Here is a 15,444-nt window from a genome sequence, read left to right as displayed (position 1 = left end):
AAAAGATATTAAAAAGCAAGGGCAATTTTATGTAAAAATCCTCTGTTGACATAATACTACATTCTGGAAATCACCCATTCAGAAATGAAGAAAAAAAAAGATGTAATTTCAATCCTGTCTTATTTGTATGTCCCTTAAATATTTAATAGCCTAAAATTACAGCTGTGGTAATGGTGTGCAGCACTAATACCAGTGTACTATTAGCATTTAGACAAAGGTGTAGGATCAAGGTGCTCTTTCTTTTAATGTACCATGTTGCTTCATCATCTATTTGCAACCTGGAAACAAATTCTGCAAGCTGGGAAAAAAATGCTGTGTAAGTTTGGCCTGGCTCTTTTGCCAAGTCCAAGCTGTATCCTCCCCCCTCCTGCTCTCTCAAGCGAGGGAAAAAAATGAACCACAGAAAAACCGAAGGAAGTCCGAACAAAAACGGGATTATATCAAAAATATATATTTACATATATTTACAATTATGGCTATACAAGCAAAGACCGTCTACGGAGAGACCTGTCGCCTTCAGCCACCAGAAGAGAGAAGAGAGTGAACTCTCTTATCTGCGCCTTATTTATATGTTGTGTTACGCTAAAGGATGATATGGAATACTTCCTTAGATTTCTGCCCCCCATTGTTAAGGAGGGCCTAAAAAATCCAAAAGTCAACCTACCACAAATGTTTATTCAGATACTACATCTTGCTGTTGTATTAGTAACATGTTTAAATAAACTCTTTTGTGTAAATGTAAATAAAAGAGCAGAAATAACTTTTTTTTTAAAAAGTGTATAAACTACAATTATGGACAAAAGTTTAAAAAGAGTCTTTCTATTATTGTATTCTCCTCAACTACATGTCTATATAAATGGGAGAGCACGTGGTAAAAGGTAAGGCAATGTGAGGTGATGTGTTCTCAAAACCATCGCAGATGGACATGTGGATGTCCACATCATCTTGGCATATCTCAATATTTTGAAATGTTTCAGTTCGTATGAAGTGGCCTCAGGTTGTGCCAGAGGAGGTTTACATTAGATATTAGGAAAACTTTCCTCGCTGAAAGGGTGGTCAGGTATTGGAACAGGCTACCTGGATAAGTGTTGGAATTACCATCTCTGAAGAGTTCAAAAGATGTTTGGAGGACATGTCATGGTTGTGCTGGGTTAACAGTTGGACTCTATGTTCTTAGAGGTCTTTTCTAACCTTAATGATTCTATGATTCTAAGTGGAGAATCCCAACACATGCACAGTGGACCAGCATCTTCCTGGTTGTTGGTGTGACACCATGTGCTGTCCTGAAGTGCTACAACAATAACATTCGCTTGTGTTTGAGACAGAAGGAAGTGATCTTAAACTAGTTCTAGATATGAAGAACCTGACAGTAATTGTAGTAAAAATGAGAAATAAAGGCTTTTGCAAGTCTCTTGACATATTTAAAGGTATAAAATCAGTATAACAAAGTTTAGAATCAAGGTTCATTACTCAATACACTATTTTTGATAATTAAATATAAAAATAGCTCTGTGATATTAAGAGCCATAATCTTCATTTGCAGCTAAATACTAAAAGATAAAATCTGCCTTATCCCTTTCCATGTCTGAACAAGATAAACAGAGGCTACAGACTGGCTACAGCCTGACTGTGGACAGACTACTGGCTGTCTCCGTGGCCATGCAGCACCTCCAACCAAAGGTACCAGAAAATCCTTGTGCTGCAACTCTGAAGATTAAAGTCTCTGTCTTACCTACACAAGGTTTTTGACCCAAAGTGACCAGTCCCAGATGAGGTAGTGAGCAACTCTGCTGCATTCTGAACCTTGGATCCTCAGCCCTTCACACGCTACCCTGTCAAGCACTTCTGTGAGTGTGTCTTCCAGATGAAGTGTCTCTTCGGTGCTGAATCTCCCAGATCCCATTAAAGGGTGCCTGCTGCATCCCACTGCTTGTCTGGCCCAGCCCTCCACACTCTCCTCCTGTGGATTTCCTTCACAGCCACGTTGAATCCTCTTTTCCTTATCAGGCCGGTACAGGCCTGCCTCGCATGCTCCTCCCTGAGACAAGGATACGAGAACGGGGGGCTGCATCCAGCTGCTCATTGTTTTGCTTCACAAAACCATGCCATGGGCACAGATTAACACCAAAAACTAGATGGAAGCAGCCAAAGGAAAAGGCCTCTCAGAATGCCTCCACACGGCTGCTGGAGCAACCACTGTTTGATGTCCGTCGAGGGCTACGTGGTTCACTGCTGCTTTTGTTTCCAAGGGCCTCATTCCCACCAAACTGTCCCCTCAAATAGGGAAAATATTTACAGATGAAAAAAGACAAGTGAATGGCTTTTCCTTAACTAGGCTGCTAGTGCCTTAAATTTAGGTCTGCTTGCACACAGCAGCTCCTCTTTCAGCAGTCTGTATGATCAGCCTAGAGAGGTCTTCTGCTCTTCTCACCTGCATGGTCACATTAGACTTGGCATTTATGCAAACCCACCTTCTTGTTAAAGACAGGAATCACAAGCTAGGAATCTCATGCTTTAAAATATATTCCTGTCTGCCTGTAGGTACTCATGAACTACTGAATCTCCTGTGATGCAGCAAGACACAAAGTTGGAGCCTTCCTGGTGAAACCAGAGATAAAATCATGTCGTCTTCCTTTCTACAGCTGAGTTCTCACCAGCTGTAGACAGACAGCAATATTCTACAAACTCTTCATGGGTCTGTTTGTCAAAACAGCAAATCTCAAACAGAACCTGGGAAACATGTAGACATGTACACTTTCTAGGCTTGAAAAGATATTCCGATGCATTTCATTTTCTTAGGACTATCAATTATTATGGAACAGTAAATGGAAAGTGAAAGTAGTGGAGGGAAATGGAAGGCAATAACCTCTATGCCCAATTGTGCAGACAGATACAAACTACACATGCAGCCGAGAACAGAGGAATTTTGCCAGTTTGGCAAAATTATACAGGAACAGATCATTAAAAGTATCTAGATATGAGATCTATCACCCTACACTTAATAAAAGTATCTAAATATATATCTATAAATATTTAATAATGATATAAGGAGTTCTTAAGGTCAGATTGAAATAAAAATTAAATGCCTAGACAAGTCTTAAGATCTGAGACTCATTTGTTAAAACCAACATTCTGGTGGCTGCATGCAAATCGTTTCATCAACAGTAACAGTAATGCATGACATACACTATTACATAATGTAATTATCTGTAATTCATGAATATTAGCTAAACTCCTAGATGAGAAAAATTAAGAACTTTAATAGTCATTGAGCTATTTCAAGTCTACCATTAGAATGAGTATTCTTCAGTCCTGATAGGAGCCTTGCACTACCATATCTCCTGACAGTGCTGAAACACTGTTGATGAAGTAAAATACTGCTATTCCTTTTACAATTCTGAACAGCATTTAAATAATTTTTGTTCAAGGAACCCAACCTTCCAGTACTCTGAGACAGATACTGCTAGAGTACTTCAAGACAGAAACTTGAAAGATCTAAAAAGTAATTGACATCTGGCACAGTGACTCAATTAAATACCATGCTGAATTAATTAACTTGCTCTGTCTCCTGAGCCAACAGCAGTGAGACTGTATTCAGCAACACAGCGCTGCTTGAAACAAGAAGCACTTCAACAGGATATTGCATGTACAGGCTGTATTCAATGCAGAGTGCAAGGGTACTAAGTAAGCTGCAACTGTTAGAGTTAGGTAATGAATCCTGTGAGGCAGCGTCACATTGCTAACACCAAACAGTAAAGTTGGGTAAGATACTTGTAGTCAGTCACAAACATATTTCCCAATAAAGACAGCAGCTGAAAAATTATGATATTTACTCACCTGAGGGTCCTTTAATTTTTCTTTTCTTTCCTGTCTATACCAAAATTCCACATTAAAGCTCTTTTCCAAAAATTATTTGATGTTTATAGTAGTATAATATTTGAAGTTCTCATTCAGAAAAGAACTAAACCTGCTGTCAGCTGCTCATGGGAAAGTTTGTTTGAATTCTAGTGACATGAGGCTTTACCCAAATGAGCTTTCCAAAACATATACAAATAACCTATGTAAAGAATCACAACTTCTCTTATGAACAACAGAGAACATGTACGATAGTGAGATAAGTAATCAAATATGTCAAGCAAACAAAAAACTCATAAATAAACCTGAATCATTTCAAGAAAAAAAAAGATATAACAAAAAATATGTAGAAGCTGGCACTGGGATTTTGTTGCTTTAACAGTAAATTAAAGTTGCATCAAAAGGTTTACATTTCTTCACACAGCATTCTAAAGTAACAAATGTAGGATTACAGGAAACATCTGATATTTGAGAAAAAGAAACAATACTTAGAATCACAGAATAATTCAGGTTGGAAGGGACCTCTGGAGGTCATCCAGTCCAAACTCCCACTCAAAGTAGGGCAAACTTCAAAGTCAGACCCAATTTCGAAGTTAAATCAGATTGCTCACAATGATATCCTGTTCAGTTTTGACTTTTCAAAGGATGGACTGGCTCAGAGGACAAAACACTATTTCTGAGGACAAAACTTCTGTTCACAGGAACCTTTTCAGATTTCCAAATGTATTTATGTTTGTAGGTAAAAGTAAAATCTTTCAAGTGTTAGCAAAAATAGGGTTTATGGGTTTTAATTTGACAAGAAACAAAATATCTTTCCAGTTTAGAGAAAGTTTAGAGGAAAAATGTCCTTAAGATTTTCATCACACATTTCTCTGAACTACTTTGAGAAAGCTGTACCATCCCATTACAATTACCAAATTGTCAGTTCTGTTCACTGCTTAATTACCAGTTCATTAAAACCCAAATATCTTAGCGAAATGTTTTTGATACAGCAAAAGTGACAGATTCACAAAGTAATAACAGACCTGTGCTACCAAAGGGGAAGCAAGCTCCTCCTCGAAGGATTCTAGTTGCTCCATATCTCCATCAAAAAACAAAAGTGAAACAACATGTTTGATGGCTGACATGTTGCAAATTAATCTTAAGAATATCTGATAATGATTATTTTTGTAGTAAAGGGTCAATCAACATAATCGCATATACTTAAACTTTATCTTCACGTCCTATATACCTGAGGAAGTGGTACAAGTGGACAGGGCAAGAGGGACCACACCAAGCTAGCAATTCTCCTAAGTTATGGATTGTGCACTGACTTTGAGCTACAACAGGACTAAGGTTTTGGTTACATGAAAGTTGATGAAAGTAGTAATAGTGGAATTTAGAAAATTATTTGAATTACAGGTGGTTATCAGAAATAAAAATTAAATGGATGGAGAAAATGGAGACAAGTATTCAAATCTTCCAGTTTCTCCTTTCTAACAATAAGGTATTTTGACTGTGCAGTACTTTTGAAAATCTATTCTTTATTCAGGTGCCTGAATGGGAAATGTGATCTGGGTTGGGAATACTGAACTCTAGGAAACTTAGACAAAGTTTTCATGACGCTTTCTATAACATTTCTTAGCACCTTTTGATCAATAAATTACGCTAAAGGGCACAAAGTATTAAGACTTTAAATGGCTACTATGAACTTATAACAGAATAATGTTTCAGTCAAATTTTAATATGCATATTTACAGAAACTAGCATGCATCCTATTCAGCAAGCCCTTAGAAAGAGAACTCTAATATACAGGCATGGGTTCTACAGAGAGGAGTTAAGACTATCAATTTACCCCCTTTTCTCCCATGTCCACATAACCCTTCTCTCACACTGTCCCAGATGATTCATCAGCAACTCAGTGTTCCTCACTCTCTTCAGGTCCTCCAAGGGCAGGACAATACCTAGCATTGGTGAACACTGGGAAGCTCAGCTTCTCCATTTACAGCACAGATTCTTGTACCCCAAATATATGTAATCCCCTTCTGTGAAAACAGTTCCACAGGTCATTATGCTAAATACATTCAATGCAAAGTCTGTAATAGCAAACAGTGATCAAGCTGCAGATAATGGTTCTTCAGAAGTATCCCAAAGGGCAATGCAATGCATGTTCCAAGATTGTTTAAATCCTTCTCCTAGAGATATTAGTTGCTTCCTTCCTGATATTCTCAGAAAATTAATCTGAACTATACACAAATAATTTTGAAGCTCAGACTTAAAACCAATACAAACAAAGAAGAAATGAAGACCTAGGAATGATATGATTTTCTGTGCACTGAACCGAGGCCAGCAAAGCATTACTTTTAAGTAATATGGTCCACATACTTTCTGCAATCAGAAGAAAAGGCAAGGCAAATATAGAATATGACAGGTGTCTTTTGACGCCTTTCAAAAAATGTTAATTTGATGGAAGAGTTTTCTATATTCAGTTACATTAACAGTATGATAAATTTAATTAATTTTATCCAAAAATAATGTAGTTATTTATTTTTATACCATTTGTTAATATAAGCTAGGTATTCAAAAATTAATGCTATAAAAAATTTAAAAAAAACACTAAAAAAATCAGATATTACTACTGAAACACAACAGCTTGGTTCAGCAAACAAGGAAGTGACATTTCCCTCCTGTAAAATAACAAGTTAAATACTATTAACCTGTGCTCCAAATAACTTCACATGGATGGTTGCCATAGATGAACTAATTGGAAAAGAGCCAAATACCACTGTCCATTAAAGCTAACAATGCCTGTTTTCAAATGCTCTGCCTGAGTAGCAATTCAGGTTATTCCCTAAAGAACAACACACAATATAACAAAGCGAAGTGTCTCAGAGCATCTACATACCAAGGTGTTATTATTCAGATCCATCTTCCCAGCGAAAGGCCCCCACGTTGTTCCAACCGGAAGCTGCTGCCGGCTCTGAATCTTGCGCTCCCCGTCTTTCTGGACCACCTCCAACTCTCCTGCAAACAAAGAAAACAAGCAGTGTTGAGAGTACTTTCACTCATGCCTTGACAACAACCACCTCTGCCTTTGTGTTGGTTTTAGACGCACAATGTTCTGAGGACCAATATAATGAGAATTAATTATGCTTGTCTGAAAAACAACTGATCTTGTCATCCTGCAGAAGAAAAACAAACCTTTTTCCCTTATAATTATATTCAAATTTGGTTTAGAAAATCACGTTCCTTTCTTGCATCTTTTCACACACATTAGAGTTTGAAAGCAATTTTATTCAGAATAGCCATTTCATAAAAGTTCTTAAGAAGTGCTGAGGAGGGGGGAGATGACAGCTGAAAGGAGAGAGTGCAATAGCAGCCACACCTGGTGTATTAACCTCGCTGACGCATTCTGCTGCACAAGATCACATTTTGAAACATGAAGCTACTAAAAATTTGAGAGACACACCATATAGCGATATAAATCCACAGTATCTCTGAGATACTATTAAAAAGATTTACTACAATTACAAACAGGAATTTCAACTGAATGAGGTTTTACAGGCAGTAACATTTCAGAATTAGATCAAAAATACTTTTAATTGTTAGCTTAAAGTTATAACACAAAATATGTAAAAGCAATGGGGAGGCTATATAATGATTTTTGGGTTTTTTTAAAAACAAATTTTATTTCTGAAAATAAGGACTTAAAAATTAACACTTAAAAGTGAATTTGTTTCTTTAGCTCGCCTTAACTATTCTGGATTTTCCAGTAAAGAGAAATGGTAATACATAATTGATCATTCCCATGGAGGGAAAAATAAAATTCAGTCACCACTTTTCTCCCCCATATTTTTTTCACTTAATTTCAAGATTGAAAAACTAGTCTGGACAACCCTTCTTTGAAAGCAGCATCTTCACTAAGCCTATCAACAGATGTTTCAATCAAAAATACAGCAACAGTTATATTTATATACACAATTTCTAACACTATTTTCTAAAACAGATATAATAAATTCTGGTTTTAGATTTTCAGAGGGATAGAATGGAACAAGGAGAGGCTTATCTGTGCTCTTCTTGTAAGATGTTTAACTGCATTTTTCCATGCTCTTGCACTTCCAAGCTTCGCCCTTCCTGAAGGTAGGCAAAAAATCTGTGGTTCTCATGAGCAGCAGAGCTCACCACGACTCTGCTGTAGCCATGATTTCTCAGGACCTGTTTTCCATGACTGCTAAAGCCCCTTCCTCTCTTTCCACACCAAACAGATGCAACAGTGATTCCTGTCTTTTGCATCAGCACATCTCAACAACTCTACCCCAAATCAGGATGGTGCTTTTCCACAAACAGAGTAAAGTCCAACTGTGCAAGGAGTCAACTCATCACAGATTTAGAACTGGCAGTTGTGAAATGAACCTTGGACCACAGGAAGTGAGTAACTCCTGGCTCACAGGCAGCCTCCACAGGCTTCCCCAAGCTAACCATTCCCATAGATGCCTGGATTTACATACAGTCAGGCTGCAAAGCTTTTCCTTGTCCACAGGCGTTAATCTTGACCATTTTCCAAACAGATGACTTGGCTTCAGCTTCCACTTTCAAGCACAGAAATCTAAATTTCACCTCTGAGTGTTGCAGATTACAAAACTACTCTACGTAAAATTGTGCATCAGATCCTTCCTGCAAACTGGAACAAATCTAGGAAATAGAGCTGTACTGGTTTACAAAAGCTTCTATGTATGTGGGTGAGTCTGCATCATGACAGTGCTATGACATTTTAAAAGGCAGTATGTGAGCAGGAAAGCTTACGGATTAATTATATCTAATTTACACATATGATATATATGCATCCAAAAAGAAAAAAAAAACATAAATGCATTTTTTTCTTCTCACAGTCACATTGTTAAAAATTGTATTAACTTAAAAAAATCTCTTTATATGTTAATTATGGAAGAGAGAAATTGCAAGGTAACATGTTTATCACTTAGCCATACTGCAGCATTTTCTCTCTTCATAGAGATGAAAACTGCAGCATTTGCTTGCTTTCACACACTAAAAAACAGCTATGTCTATGGACATGTCACATTTAACTGATACCAGAGGAATCATGAGAATCTTTGAAAACCCTTTTAAAAAATAATTCAGCCTCCCTTTCTGCCACTGACATTTTTCATTTGAAAAGGGTTCAGACACAGTCAAACAGTGACTCCTTATCTGTACCTGTGGATTTACAAGCAGGCCTGTCTTTTAATGGATTAAGAACGACAAACTTAGGGCAGATCATCCAGTGATATCCAAAAACCTACTGAAGTTTTAAGGTACACATCATTACACATTATATTTTCAATAAAATTAATAATATGAATCTTATACCTGATACGTAGTTCAGGTTTTAGGCAAACAAGATCAAGCTTTTTTTTTTCCAAACATGTAATATTTCCCTTCAGTTGATAATTAAATAAGTTAATATGGATTCTTTCTCTCATTCTCTTTTGTTACAGTTCCAAGCAGTAGTTTGGAGAATACATTTCAATATATATGAATACTTTCAATGTACTACAGATTGGATAACATCATGCTGAATTGTACTGAAACTTGTGTTTTCCCATCCAATTAGAACACTATGACAGAGTAGTAGATTACAGACAGGGTAACAAAATATTTTGCTGTGTAACCTTTCTGTTTCCCTTCATCACACTTCCCCAAAAAGTCATTTCTCTCTTGTCACCATGACCAGCAGCCATTTTAATGCTATGGATGAATGTCAGACTTGGGAAGAATAATCTGCTCTCATGTTTTGGCAAAACCAGACAATTTGGCTATGTTGTACAAGGTTCAGCACATTACATTTGATCCTTGGCAAAGATTTTTTTTTCCCACTGAAAATCTTTTTTTCTTTAGAGGTAAAAAATAACACTGCCTGCAACATTTCTGCATTCATTTACAACATTTTGCTCCTCTGAAATTTTTTACTTTGTGAATGGTATCAAAACTGTGCCACAGAGGGGGCCAGTCTCCCACTGATGTAATTGGGGCTGTCTACTACTCACCACTGACTTCCCATAAGGGTTAAGTGGTTTAAGAGCCATACCTGTGGTATCAAGCAATGTGTGTTCTTCAAGGGTGTTTGCCAGAAGAAAAGAGAATCTCACCCTGTGACTGTTAATTACGAGGGTTTGAAAAATGCATTAACAAAACAAGATTTTCCCTTTCAGCCTCAGAAGTTCAGATGCATGTCTGAAGTGCTCTCTGCAGCTACCATTCCTGCACAACTGCTCAGGATCTTAACAGATTACATCAGGAGAAGGAAGAGGATCTCAGACTTCATTGCTGTATCACCACTTGCAGTAAGAAGTGTAAATACTCAACTGGTACTGACTTCACATATGCTTGTCCATGGAGATTCCAACTTGTGGGTTGAAAAAGGAAAGAAAGGATGAAAAACTGCTGCAGCTTCCTTTAACCCACGCTCCAACCCAAAGGAAGCAGAAAATTCTGTGCCAAACACTGTTAGGTGTTTCTAGTAATCAGCAATTGCAACAGACCACCTCAGTACTGAACATAATGTTCCTTCACGTAACAGCAAATTATAATAGAATGCATTCACACCCCTGGAAAAAAATATGTGATATACTCATCATTCCCATGGCAAAGCAGAGAAGCAGTTTTATTTTATTGTTTTCATCCTAGACTTGTCAGCTCTTCGATTGAAAAGGACAGCCAGAAGTATAACAGAAGCAGCAGTAAGAAATATAAGTAGAGAGGAAGTGATGCTCTACTTTTAGTTTTTGCAAGTTAGGTAAAAAAATTAACTAAAAGACATTCCATTTAGTGATATTTACTTACCCTTTCCTGGCTATAGACAAAGTATTTTTTTCAGCTTGTTCTTCAGGAACACACTTATTTCCAGCTTGCTGAGTAAGTTTATACAAAATATTTGAGACACACAGTATGGGCTAATCAATTTTGGTAAAAGATAATGCTGTTAGTGCTGTGGGCTGTTTCTCTTATCTTGTTGATGTAGCATACTTTTAAAGTCTGTGATTACTCAAAGACTTATGATAGCTGCACTGTAAAAGAAGCCTCAAGTCATGACTCACTAGTACAGCTACAAAACATCCCATGGCTTTTAAGATATTAGGCCACCTTGGTGGATAGAAAACCAGAATGAAAGGACTCAATTTACAATTCTTTTCATACATATACATATTGTTTCAGGGATGCCACATAGGGGTTATATAAAACAGAAGGTAGAGAGGTCAGTTTAGCCTTGTATTGTTTCACATCATAATCAGGATAATTTTTTTAAAAACCCTCCACAAAACATATAGTACATACAGGAACCCAAAACCAGCTTTTGGCCCTTAACAGCAGCTGGAATACCAGAAGAATTCAACTATACATAGTATTTCTGGAACAAAATAACACTGGCTTTCATCCATCTACCCACATTCTGGAGTAAGAAACAAAGGAGTGTATATCTGAAGGTGAATGATGAGCAGTGTTTTGTGGGAGAAAAATAGAACTACTTCATTCAGAAATAACTGTATCCAGATTTGTACACATTTAACATTTCTAAGCAAGTCACTGATAGCTTTGGCAGTAGGGGTTTTTTTGTTGTTGTTGTTTTGGTTTGTCTTTTTTTTTAAATCAGGAATAGCTTTCTAAGTGGAGTCAGTTAAAAACAATGAGTAAGCTCTTCCTCTGTTATAATTAGAGACTGGTTATTTGACATCATGGGACTTTACCAATTTCCACTAGCAAACGGCTCCTTCTTTGCATATTTCCAGTCCACAGCCACCTGGCTCTCTAATGAGTATTTTTGCACAGCACAGAAATTGTATATGTTGTGGTTTCAGACAAGGACTGCTCTGAAGCCAGAGTGAGCAAGTTAAAAACACTCTTAGAAGTTCTTAAGCAGTGTCCAGCACAAGATCTGCCTGCCATCCTGTATGCACAGGAAGAATCTGCAATTAATATTTGGCTGGTGATTGCCTCCATTATAACAAACTAATACGTGCACGTTTGCACACAGCAGTTCACTGATAGCAGAGAACTATCCCATTTCCACTTCTGTGATTCTTAACAAGGTAGTTCCAATATTCAGTGTACATACACTTGCTTTTCAGACATAAACTGCATTACTGAGATACTTCCTCTAAATTCTCCTCCCTCAATTTTCAAGTCTCTGAGACATAACACATACTAAACTACAATTTTGAACATAAACTTGAAATACGACATTCTCTATTCAAGTACTCCAGTCAAACCCTGATAAATCAGGCTGGCCATGCAGTGATCTTATCCCTTCTGACTCTTTAATAAATCGAACCTTGTAAGTTCACGCTGTTGGAAGTTGTCACTAAATGAAATTGTGACCTTATCCGATGTGTGAACTTATCCTGCTGACAACTACATTTATTGTACGGATAAGCATAGGGGGGAAAAAAAGAGGCTTTTGATAATTGTGATCTTACCCATATGCAACTCTAACAGATGGGATCTTTTTGATGTTCCATTAACAATTTGTCTATGATGAGCCTCTACTCAGAAAAAAAATAAACGTTCTTCATAGGTAAGTGGTCGGGAGACTGGTAAGCGGTATGAAAAGTGCACAAAGAGGAGTGGCTGACAGCAGTGAATCAGAAGCTATTAGCTTAACACAAAGAGCTTTGAATTAGCTGGTAATTGCACTGGAAAAGATAACATAATGGAAGTGGCAAAACAGTAACATTCCCTTTCCACAGGACTCATTCAATAGCCCAAAACCCTGAAACAAGTAACTGTGAGTCTGAGGCAGTAACCCAAAATATGCTATGCTACGGCATTTCATGATGAACGAATGAATGAACACTGCATCCTCTTCCAGCACTGACTGGATGCTTGCCACTGCTATTGTGGAATAATGCTGGGTAACAGACAATGCACAGAATCATAGAATAGTTTGGGTTGGAAGGGACCTTTAAAGGTCCAACCTCCCTGTGCTGAGCAGGGGCAAGCTGAGAAAACAGCTCTGGAGTGGAGTCACCCTTGAGGGAGAGTCTGCTGCCTCTGAGGTAGTGGAGGGCTTCTGAATGGAGCAGCCTTTTTTCTTTCTCTGAAGCTTTTGCCATCTACTAGTAACTCCTTCCCCTAACCCTGATCCTCCTTGTATCCCTCCCACTTAAGCAGTAGGGTTAACCAAACCTCTTAGCCATGAGGGAAGTAGACACAAGGATAGCCCACAGGTACTTATGGCTCTAACCCACCACTCTCCTTTGCCTAGGCTTAGAAGCAGGTCTAGATAGCAAACACCATGCAGCAGAAGCTGCCAAGCTGCCACATGCTGATTCATTCCTAACTAAGCTGCCTAACGTTGCCCCATCTTGACAACGCTCCCACCGGGGAGCTATGCACTCTAGGTAAGGATGACAAATGAAAAGGCTTCTCCGTTTTCTATAACAAAAAATCTTGCTGCTCCCCACCTTTCTTTAGAGCTGCAAAAGTCAGAAGCAGAGTTTCTTTATCTCTCCTACCTGCTGCTAGTACTGCAAATGGCAGAAAGTGCAGGCGCTATCCTTATCTGCAACAGCACTGTCCTACATCGGGCAATAAAGGGAAGGAAAGAGTATTGTCAAAGTGAGAATAGGGAAAGGCTAGGCAAAGATTTTCAGAGAGAAAAAGACCACAAAAGTATGAGGGGGGAGGAAACAAATTTAGAAAACAAGACAATAGGGGGGGAGCCTACGGAAAGAACCATTTGAAGACCCAAGTTGGGTCTGATCAGGGCACAAAGACAGAGTCCATAAAAACAGGATCAGAAGATATTCAAGAAAAAGTGAGATTCAGAAAACTTGCCAGAATGAGAGAAACGATACACATTTCCAAGTCTGAAATGTGAGAGAAGTTCATGAATTCACATTTAGAAACAGAATGCAAACACTATTATCCCTTTTTAGCCTAGGCATTTGTGTTGTTACAGTACTTAATTCATAAGATAAACTACTAAAATAAAACATACTTATTCTAATACGTCTTTGCTCAGTTGCATCCTGGCTTAAACTCTACAATTAAAATGAGTCTACACTGCACCCAGTGACGTGATTTCACCTGACATTTGGTCAAAGCCATTCTCTAAATACCCAGATTACCGTGTATGACACAAACTTTTTTGAGAAAAGTGTCATTACTGGTTATTCAGTTTACACCAGGCTCCAGCCATGACCATCACACTGACATGGTACTCCAGCCTGGTTGATGTAACCTCGGGTGTAGGTACTTAAGCAGCTCCAGATTTCCAACTGAACTGCAGAGCTAACTTCAGTGATGTGAAGGTGCACTGTGTCTTGCAATACAAGCATGGTTTCCAAAAGATCATAGTTTAAAAAGAAGTGTAAGCACTGACACTTCAAATTCAAAAATTCAAATATGTCCTCTATGTGTATGAAGTTGCTTATATAAAATGAATACAAAGGAAAAAAACATTACATTCCTATAGTACCTCACACTCTCTGTAATCTGCAGAATTTAGCAGGAACACAGGATCACATCCCAGACTAGAAAACCATAGACCTATGGTGGTGAACACAATCTGCATCAATTTGAAGTGACAATGCAAATCCTACATCTAGGGACAGCTGGGATGGAGGGCAATTAATTGAATAAATGTTAAGAGCACATAAATTGAGTAGCTACTAAAGAAATGGAAATGGCAAATTAAATAATAATTTTTCATTAAGTATGCCATCAAAATAACTTTTAAGGCTTAAGCTGAACTGTTACAAAAAGTACTGTTTTTTCTTGAAAGTCAGAAAGGAAGGAGTACCTAATGAACACTGCTGCTAGAGTTTGATTAGCTTTTTAATAGAACAGATTCTTACACAGCTCCATAGAGTCTCCGTTATTTGGACTGCTTCATGGAACTTACAGAAACTTGCTCAAAGAAAAAAACCTAAAGAGACAGAAGTAGAAGGACAAAGATATTTAGTCAAGATCTGTTAAGCAATGCTGAAGGTTTGTTCACTTGCTTCAGAGTCAAGTTCCATACAATATGAAAAATACTGTATTCATATCAGCATCTAGTCTGCAGACAAAGGCAAAATAAACCCAGCCATCATGGCAAAATCCTGATCCTGCAATTATATTAGAGGAAATATTTTCAGGTCTACTCACCACAAGAACAACTTACACCTCTGTTTTCAAAGTCTTATTCTCATACAAGAAGATAAAAAAAATTATTCTTCTTTTTCCTCAATAATTTTCTATCTCCACATTGGGACACACAGCTCAAGAGGTTATTTTACTCCCTGTATGTGTTGAGATAAACCTGGAGTGGAGGCATTTGCAAAAATACAGAAAAAAAATCCCCAAAGGTAGCCAGTGTAGCTGAAAAGGCCTCCCTGCAGCTCCCAGTGAGAAAAATACAGCAAACTCCATTTAAACTCACATGGACACTCCATACTGGCAAAAATGATTCCCAATTATATTATAACACTGCACAGATCCAGTGGGTTGAGCAGGTTCTTTATCCCAGCTACATGTAGCTTGCACGGCTTTGCTCCCTCTCTCTCCATCACAAATACACAGGATACAGAAATGCCAGACTTGGCAAGAGCAGGCTGATGATATTACTGAAGA

General features: G+C 37.9%; 1 protein-coding gene across 2 annotated transcripts in view; it reads right to left on the bottom strand.

Moving 5' to 3' along the window:
* Positions 1-15,444, bottom strand: part of ZFPM2 (zinc finger protein, FOG family member 2) — a 307,099-nt gene that overhangs the window by 151,248 nt on the left and 140,407 nt on the right. For both annotated transcript variants that reach the window (XM_017806522.1, XM_017806523.1), the window contains one exon: positions 6,740-6,858. In XM_017806522.1, coding sequence (XP_017662011.1) covers positions 6,740-6,858 — 119 coding nt within the window. The remainder of the gene's footprint in view (positions 1-6,739; positions 6,859-15,444) is intronic.

The sequence above is a fragment of the Lepidothrix coronata genome, unplaced genomic scaffold (assembly GCF_001604755.1).
Source record: "Lepidothrix coronata isolate B3197 unplaced genomic scaffold, Lepidothrix_coronata-1.0 Scaffold15, whole genome shotgun sequence".
Lineage (NCBI taxonomy): Eukaryota > Metazoa > Chordata > Aves > Passeriformes > Pipridae > Lepidothrix > Lepidothrix coronata.
This window is presented reverse-complemented; position numbering and strand designations above follow the sequence as displayed.